This window comes from Medicago sativa, chromosome 4 (assembly GCF_051527215.1).
Source record: "Medicago sativa cultivar Bolivia chromosome 4, Bolivia_mono, whole genome shotgun sequence".
NCBI classification, from domain to species: Eukaryota; Viridiplantae; Streptophyta; class Magnoliopsida; order Fabales; family Fabaceae; genus Medicago; species Medicago sativa.
The window spans coordinates 98,089,081-98,098,866 of record NC_140752.1 but is presented as its reverse complement, the minus strand read 5'-3'; the positions used below and the strand labels follow the sequence as shown (position 1 = coordinate 98,098,866).

The 9,786-nt window shown below is 32.4% G+C and overlaps 1 protein-coding gene across 1 annotated transcript; it reads left to right on the top strand.

The window, feature by feature from the left end:
- The first annotated feature begins 282 nt into the window (after positions 1-282).
- Positions 283-2,410, top strand: LOC146934433 (1-aminocyclopropane-1-carboxylate synthase 7-like). Its single transcript, XM_085706291.1, has 3 exons — positions 283-606; positions 725-996; positions 1,341-2,410. The coding sequence occupies exons 1-3, from the start codon at positions 436-438 to the stop codon at positions 2,203-2,205; spliced, it is 1,308 nt and encodes a 435-aa protein (XP_085562417.1). The 5' UTR covers positions 283-435; the 3' UTR covers positions 2,206-2,410.
- The last annotated feature ends 7,376 nt before the right edge of the window (positions 2,411-9,786 follow it).

Below are 9,786 nucleotides of genomic sequence, written 5' to 3'. Positions count from 1 at the left end.
AATAATCACACTTAATAATTATAACAATTTTGTATATTATTATAGGGAAAATGAATCCATTAAACCGACATTTTAAGGGGCATTCCGCGTGATCTGGCCATGTACAGTTGTCACCAGATAAATCTTTATCTGTAAAAAACCGGTACGTACATGGTAAAAGTGTGAAACTCAGATTTTTTATACGTGATTAACTGATAAGAATGATATTTTTTTGCTATACTATGGTATTTTTATGTGCATGCCTCAAACTCTATATATAGAGCGGGGTTTCATTTCACAAACTCAATTCAATTCAACTCAATCATCTAGCTCTCTAGCTATCTATCTTCTTTCTCTCTTCCATATATTAATTCCTTCTTTCTTCTATTACTAATACAAACTTTCTGCTTCCTGGGTTAAGTAATATTTAAAGGCCTAGTTAATTAATTAATTAATATGGGTATTGAGATAGAACAAACATGTGTGCAGCTTTCAAACATTGCAATTTCTGACACTCATGGAGAAAACTCACCCTACTTTGCTGGATGGAAAGCCTATGATGAAAACCCTTATGATGAATTAACTAACTCTTCAGGAGTTATACAAATGGGACTGGCCGAAAATCAAGTATGATTATATATATCTTGAATAAGTCTTTTTATGTCTATATATAATTAGCTCCTAATTAATTAGTTCATTAATTAATGGTTTTGGAACTAACTATATATTAATGTGTATTGTGCAGGTTTCATTTGATTTGGTAGAAAAGTACTTGAAAGAGCACCCTGAGGATTATAATGGTTTCAGAGAGAATGCATTATTTCAAGACTATCATGGACTTAAATCATTCAGAAGTGCAATGGCAAGTTTCATGGAACAAATAAGAGGTGGTAGAGCTAAATTTGATCCAGAAAGAATAGTCATCACCGCAGGAGCAACTGCGGCTAATGAGCTTTTAACCTTCATTCTTGCAAACCCCGGCGATGCCTTGCTTGTTCCTACCCCTTACTATCCAGGGTAAGAATCAAGCACCATACAATCCGGCTATGTTTGGATAAACAACTTAATTAATAAACTATTTTTAAAAATACAAGATAAAATACAATTAAACTATTTTAATATAAGTTATAAATTGTTTTCATCAACTATCCTCAAGAGTTATGCAAAATTAAATAGTTTAAGAACAAGTCATTAATTGTTTCCATAAACACTCTCAAGTAAAATATTTATTGATAAAAACCTTTTAGCAAGCTAGCTTCATTTGCTTTAATTTATCATTAGAAGTTATAGCATGTAACCATGCTTGCGTAGACTATATATGATGAAATAATCTCATGTATCTTTTGCTTGTACTTTTGTAGGTTTGATAGAGACTTAAGGTGGAGAACTGGTGTAAACATAGTGCCAATTCACTGCAACAGGTCAAACAATTTTCAAATTACACCTCAAGCTTTAGAAGCAGCTTACAAAGAAGCAGAATCAATGAACATGAAAGTGAGTGGAGTACTCATCACAAACCCTTCAAACCCTTTAGGAGTAACTGTTCAACGTTCAGTTCTAGAAGAGATTCTCGACTTTGTGACAAAAAAGAACATCCACCTTATATCAGACGAAATCTACTCAGGATCAGTGTTTAATTCCTCTGAAATTGTAAGCATAGCAGAGATTCTGGAAGCTCGTCGATACAAAGATGCAGAGAGAGTTCACATTGTTTATAGTCTCTCTAAAGATCTTGGTCTACCAGGTTTCAGAGTTGGAACAATTTATTCACACAATGATAAGGTTGTAACAACAGCGCGAAGAATGTCGAGTTTTACCTTGATATCTTCACAAACACAACAGTTTTTGGCTAATATGCTATCAAACAAGGAGTTTACAGAGAAATATATTAAGATTAATAGGGAGAGATTAAAGAAGAGATATGAAATGATAATTGAAGGTTTGAAAAGTGTTGGAATTGAGTGTTTGAAAGGGAATGCAGGATTGTTTTGTTGGATGAATTTGAGTCCACTTTTGAAGGAGTCAACTAAGGAAGGTGAATTGGAACTTTGGAATGTTATTTTGAATGAACTGAAATTGAATATATCTCCGGGGTGTTCTTGTCATTGTGATCAACCTGGTTGGTTTAGGGTCTGTTTTGCAAATATGAGTGAACAAACTTTGGATGTTGCATTGGAAAGAATACGTAACTTCATGGCTAGCCGAACAGGGACAAAGAAGATGTAAGGAAAGAATAGTGGCATGCTAGTATTTGACAAATTTTATTACTATTCATATATTATTATTTTTTTAGATGGTTATGGCCATTTTTATATATTCTTTGTTTAATTTGTTAATTAATATCCGAAAATATGTAAGAAACAGATTCACCTGAAGTGTGTGAGTCTAAGCTCTTGTTTGCTTGCTTTAATTAAAGCAAGTTCCTTGGAAACTCCTTTTGTATCATTTTTTAACTTATTTGAACTAGTAGTAAATTATTCTGAAAATGTTTTTCTATTTTTATGTCAAAAAATCTAGTGGTAAATCTTGCGGAAAGTAGTGTAGAGGAGAGGTATTGCAAATTCAATCTCATGCTTTAGTATATTTAATGTCTCCGCGATGTTTAAAATTGATTAACCTGAGGTTGTCACATATGATTGGATATTCCACTCACATTCGCGGATGATTAAGTAAGAAGTGTATCTCCCTAATCTGATTTTTTGTGTGTTAAAATTAATCTTAATATTTTATAGTGCAAAGTAAGAGCATGTATACATACAGGATAACACCTTAATTAACAAGAGTAGTAACAAAAAAAAAATACAGTATAACACCTTCTATTTGGATACTTAAGTGAACACCACCTTCTATATAAATTTATAGTGACGGTACTTATTTGGTACTACTATCTCTTATGGAAAGTCAAAGAGGTGTGTACACACACGTGTGCGGGATGCTCGCAACAGCCAGCATTAAAAACCAAACCTAGATGTCTTCTAGCTTCATGTTAAGGTTGGAAATTGGAATCATCATTTTATAAAAATAGAAACTCTTGTTATTCAACTTTGACTTGAAAGTGGATGTGCGACACTCAGACTTCGACTAATACCTCAATTTCGTCCTTGAATTATCAGCAATCGATCAAATTCGTCCCTGAATTTATCGAAATATCTATTTAGTCCCTGAATTTACAAAATGTCAATCAAATCAGTCCCTACGTTAAGTTGGTCTGTTAACGGAGGTGACGTGTAACGTTAACCTCTTACAGAGCTTGCCACGTCATATGCCACGCAAGCAGGGACCAAATTGATTGATTTACAGAAAATTTCGAAGGACCAAATTGATGGATTTTCAGAAAATTGGCAACGGCTCTTTCTCCTTGAACTCATAAACGGCTCTCTCTTCCAGTCCAAATTAACGGCTCTTTCTTCCCCAAATATATAAATTTGGAACCCTAATGTTATTATTTGTCACCTAGAGTTCAAAATCCCCCAAAATTCTTCCATGAATTGAGTAGGTGTTCTTCCCCAATTCAAAAAACATAAAACCCTAATTTTTTTGTTGATTAATTTCGAAATTAAAAAATCATTGGTGATTGTTGAAGATTCGGTGTTCAGGAATGATGGGTGGTGGGCGTATGGGCAAAAACAACTACAACAGCCAGTCTTCATCTTCAAGCTCTATGTACAATGATGATGTGAGAGAGCTTCATTGTTGGTGTCCTAGAATTTGTGTTGTAAGAAAAGCAAACACTGTCCAAAACCCAGGAAGGCCTTTCTATGTCTGCCCTCTACATAAGGTTTGTTTAATAATGGTTATGTGATGTGTGAATGGTTTGTTTAAATAGTACTTATTTTGTTTTTTGATTGTATAGGAAGATGATGAAAATTGTAAATTTTTTGTGTGGGTTGATGAAGCTGAAGAACTAGGCTATTTTAAAAACAATGGTGCTGGTCATGGAAGAAATGCAAGGTTGATAGAGAAGCCAAATGATAGGGGCAGAGAAGAGGTTTGGAAGACAAGGTTGATGGGTAAAATTGATTGTGTAGGAAGTGAGCTTAGGTTGATTAAGATTTTTGATAGGAGTATTATGTTTGATTGAGTTGTTTAGAATGCTATTGTATTGTGCCAAGTCCATGTAATGTTGTAATGAAAAGAGGTTATAAATGAATGAATCAAACCCTTATGTCAAAAAAATTCAATCAAAATGGTCCCTGAATTTTATACATATCCATCAAATCGATCCTCAAATTAATAAAAATACCATCAAAGAGGTCCTTGAATTTTCACAACATATATCACTGTGATCCTTGGTACATATATCACTGAGTTTCTTCAGGTTGAGTTTCAGGTTGAGTTTGTTGGGTGACAGTTGCACCAACATTGTCTTCATCATTTCTTTGAGTATCCCAAGCCATTTCCTCCATTCCTTGAGTACCATCAACATTTTCCTCTTGATTATATACTCTGTTTTTAGTAACCAAATCGATCCATATGAAATTATTAAGTTTCTAACAAAAAACCCTAAAATTACTAATAAAAAAAACGCAATCAAACACACAACACGCACAAACAAACATCAACGAAACATGATATGATGTTAAAAGTTGAAAAAATAATGCCTAAAACTAAAACTGATAATCACAGAAACGGAAACAAAAAAGGGAGAAACTAACAACAGTGAATGGAAAACGAAGTTGAATGGCGTTACCTTGACAAACCACGAAATCTGACTTCAAAGCCGTATCTTTTCCACGGTTGATCGCCGGTGATGATGATGATTTTGGAGAAGTGAAGAGGGTGACGGTTTAGGCGGGAAGGTGAAAGGTAAGGGACTGGTTTGATGGTTCTGAGTGAAAATGTGAGGATGAAAGACAATGGTAATTGAGGGGTATAATTGGAAACACAGGAAAAATTATCCTCAAAAGTGAAATCTCGAATTTTCTCCATTTCCATCAATTTCGTCCTTGTACACGTGGCTGCCTTGTTGACACGTGTACAGGACAACACAACATGCAAGGGGACATGTCATCACCACTAACGGTGCTTTTGGACGGAGGGACTGATTTGATGGACGTCTGCAAAATTCAGGGACTAAATAGATATTTCGATAAATTCAGGGACAAATTTGATCGATTGCTGATAATTCAAGGACGAAATTGAGGTATTAGTCCTCAGACTTCCTAATATATTAGTATATATGGATAATAATAACTTTGACTAGATTAACAATAATTCATTTTATAAGATGATTATAATACTTTGCTTTCTTAATATCGCGCGTGGTGTTCAAATTAAAATAAGTGAGTTATGGTCCCCTACAATTGACTTGCGCAGATGGATGATTATATAATAATCTCAACACCAAACTTTAAGCTAAAGCTGACCAATTATATAAGTATAATATATGACATTACATGCAGTGCTGCCGTCTTAGTTAGTTTTATGGAAGAAATTGAGAAGAAAAATATTATGGAAGAAATAAATAAGTAAGAAGAACGAGTTTTATATATTGTCGGTGAAATGATTTTCTTTTAAAAGATTATATTTTTGAAAAAGTGAATGTTTGGCAGTGAAAACTGAAATGACTTACAAGTTTATTTTATAATATGTTACATGTTCAATGAGTATAATTGTGAATGGACAATTGGACATTGATCAAAGGGCAACGAAAACTGAAAATAATGATTTGTGGGATTAAAAAATTGTTCGAGTACCTTTTTATTTATTTATTTTATCTCTCAGAGCCATATTATTATCACTAACTATGTTTTCATACTAAAAAATTCTCCTTTCTTCTATTGCATTGATGTTTTAGAAGTGGCTGTAGGTGTAGTAACATTTCATTTTTGCAAAAAAAAGGAAATTAGACGAGAACTTTTGTACTCTAAAGTTTTGTTGCATACGAAATTCACCATCTAATCATTTATTTTCACGTATCTTTTTTTTTTAATATTTAATTACTTTGAAGTGAATTTAAATTTTAAATTCATTTTACCTGCAAGACTGAATTTAACTGCATAAATATTCAGTTGCACAAAGAAAAATTATACTTGAAAAATAAACTGATTAGTTGCACAAAATATTCATTTATACATGAAAGAGTATTGCGATGGTCTGGTAGGAGGAGACAGTAAGATTTTTTTTAGAAAAATATCCAACCAATTTGATAGTAAAAATTGGCACCGAAGTTTTTTAGTTGGAGGGTCTATTCTGCGAAGAATAAATATTGTTCCAGGGATGAGGTACAGGTGACCGTACCTGATTAACACCTCCCCTCTTCCTCCTTTGGTGGGCTAACATGGGCCCATTCCTAAAGTATTTAGATTTTCGAGGAAGATGCTGAATCTTAGATTTTTTTTTTTTTTTACAGAAACGATTTCATTTAAACGCGAACCAAATCGGGTTGAACATTTGAACTTGATGGGGTTTGTCATAGATAGTAAATAATTGTTCAATCTAGGCTAAAATTGTTGTGTCCGTGCAAGTGTGATCTCACATCGGATATAAAAGTAAAGGTTGAACACCTTATAAATAAGAGGATCCATAAACTTATTGTCTTAAGGTTTAGGGTAATAGTGTGATGTCTCTCTCACTAATGTGGTTGCTCTAGCCTCGATGTGGACGGTCCCCCGAGCTCCCCTCAATAAACCTTTTTAACAAAGTATATGAGTTTGGGATACTCGCAAGCACTTAAGACAATATGAGAGCAAAATGTGAAAGGTATTGAAACGGTAGAGGTTGTGTACCTTGCATTTGCGACGAAATATGTCTTTTATAGGCAAATAATAAAGATGTGGAAGTCGTTGAAAGGTTGATGGTAGACCATTACAAGTGGTGTGCCATCAATATCGAGATTGCGTCTGTTACATGTCGGTGAGGCCTTACAAAATAAATGATCCCAAGATAATCGTTTGTGTGTTGATGAGCCGGAGTGGATCCAATGTTATTGAATTTGGTCCAATAACATGTTAAACTAGGATGCTTTTCAGGCATAGCATGTGGAGAATTTCGAGCCTTAAGACAGTCTATAACATTATATAATTGTTGTTGCACTTGAAAGTTAGCTTAATAGCTCTTAACTATGATTCGTTTTGCGCTTCAAACGATTATGCTTGGAAAGAAATTGTGTCTCTCAATTGTGTGTTTCTTAACTCTTTCAAATAATGTTAAGTATAAACTTAAGTGTTTTTTTTAAGTTACTAAACTAAGAAATGAACAAGTAAAAGAAAAAGATAAAATTTTGAGGAAAAAAAAAGTGTGTTTGGTTGACTCTGTGTACAATAAATTGTACAAGTGTGATATTTAAAGGTAACACTAGTTCTATTGACTAGACTATCATGACATATGGAGTAAAATTTAGCCTTGCTTGCCTACTTTCATTGATAGTGTTTGATTCTTACGTTGCTTCGGGAACACAACACCTCACGTTTGATTTGATTTTTCATCATTCACAATGTTTTCTACTTCTATCCACATGTCCATCCTCTCCTTTGAACGTGTTTTTATGTAAACCATTGCTTCGATTAGTGGCTTTGTAAACATAGAACTAGAATAAAATGATAAGTTGTCAAGTTTCACTAAGCTATGACTGTTTCTAACACCGCTACAACTTTCATGAAGCTATGTGCGTTTAAGAAAGACGTGATTGTCTTGTATTTGACTATTTTTAATTTAACTAAATAATACTAGTTTATGCTATGACCCTAAACTAGTAGATTATACTCCCCCGTCCCGCAATATTTGACCTATTTGGAAAAAGAATTTGTCCCACAATATTTGACCTTCTCAAATTTTTAAGCTTAATTTGACAAGTTTACCCCTTATAAATAATTTTTGTGGTCTCCATGTAAAAGTTTGTAGTAGAACAAAGAAAGTAATCATTACTTAAAAAAGTGAAAGTTTAAAAATAATAATAAGGGCAATTTAGTAAAAATATCATTCTCTTTCTTTCATCTTTACACTTTTCTTAATCTGTGTGAAATGACCAAGTAGGTCAAGTATGGCGGGACGGAGGGAGTACTACACATATTATAATATTATAATATCATATACATCATTTATTCAAATAATATAAAAAATAAACAAGTTTTTATAATAAAGACTGTAAGGAGTACTTAATTTTCGTCAAAATAAATAATACTTATTTTAATATGCAAATACTAAAGACTACGCAACCTAAGCTTAAGCCAACCCAACAACATAAAGTGAATTTTAAAGCGAACCTTATTTTTTTCTCACCCACCATAATTAGATTTGTTGATATTTATTGATATTTAAAAAAAATAGTAAATAATTATATTTACAACATATTTTACTTATTCTCTGACTTAATTAGGATAGAATATTATGTATGTAGAATATTCATTCTGTAATTATTGTTTAGTCTCTAACTTCTATATAATAGACGACATTCCGTAATGCTATTTAGTCACACGATATTTCAACATATGTCTCTCTATTCTCTCTTATTCAACAAGATTATTTGAGGTATCCTCGCTACTTAGATATTTAGGGTCTCTAATAACACAAAAACTCAAATCTACGATAAGATATATAATATTTTTTTATCAAGGTTGAATTATCCCTCAAATAAATGACTTAAGGAATCAAATCTAGCATTCTTTTTCTTGAGGAATGTCATTATATCAACTCTCTTGACACAATCCCTCCGGTCCCTGTTACAAAACAATGACAAAGGGCCTGTTTGGTTTGGCTTTTCAGAAGCAATTCTAGCCAAAAAGCAATTATAAGCAGTTCTAGCCAAAAAACATGTTTGGTTTGACTTTTCAGAATTGCTTTTCAGAAGCAATTCTAGCCAAAAAGCAATTATAAGCAATTCTCCATGAATCTACAAATCCTAGCTTCTAGCTTTTCTAGAATCAATTATAAACAGTAAATTGTATATTTTATTATTACAACCTATTATTTTCCTTTATTGTCCTTTATCAATTCTCCTTCTTTATCAATTCTCCTTTAGCTATGTCTATTTTAGTAATTATACATTCAAAAGCAATTTTGATCAAAATCATCCAAACAACATTCAGTTTGTTTAATCAATTCTACATAATTGTATCCAAACATAAATCAATTCTCTCAGAATCAATTCTATCAGAATCAATTATATTCAAAGCTGAACCAAACACACACAAAGTCACAGGGTAGTTATGAAACTGTTCTGCTTGCCACACCCAAGAATCTTTTGTAAGCATTACCATATGTCGTACATCATGATTCTTTCCTAAAAAACTATGAAAGTAATAATCATTAATGTCTTTCCAGATCCTAGAGCATGAGCTAGATTACAGGCTAAGAAGTTGTAAGACAATGTATTTGAAGTCGGGCACATTACCAGAGCATGATCCTATTGAATGTTTGAGGTGTTGTGTTACCATCTTTAAATGCATCAAAACTGCAAATACACTCGAAAATCATATGCAGCTTGACAATAGATAATATCAATATTGCGAAGAGCTTGTTATTTGAACAATGATTTGTATGACAATTTATTTGACAATTATTAGATTTATAAAGAAGATGTATTGACACAAAAAAAAAACAAAACAAAACAATAGAGAGAAAATGTAAAAATATAATGTGAGTATAAGAAATAAAATTGTTTCAAAAATTGTTAAAAGAGTCTTGTTAACGAGTGTCTCAGACACTCTTTAAACATATTCTAAATTAAATAATTATTTGTTAAAAATGATAAATTTTTCAATTTCTAATGTACTGATTAGACTAACTTTCATAAAAAATTTATCATTTAAGATCATTAATTAATGTCTGGACACTAATTAAAAATAGAACTCGAGATTAAGAGGTGTT

Coding starts and splice junctions, on each gene's coding strand:
- LOC146934433 (XM_085706291.1), top strand. CDS start 436: ATGGGTATTGAGATAGAACAAACATGTGTGCAGCTTTCAAACATTGCA. Junction 607..724: donor TGGGACTGGCCGAAAATCAA/GTATGATTATAT, acceptor TGTATTGTGCAG/GTTTCATTTGATTTGGTAGA. Junction 997..1,340: donor CCTACCCCTTACTATCCAGG/GTAAGAATCAAG, acceptor GTACTTTTGTAG/GTTTGATAGAGACTTAAGGT.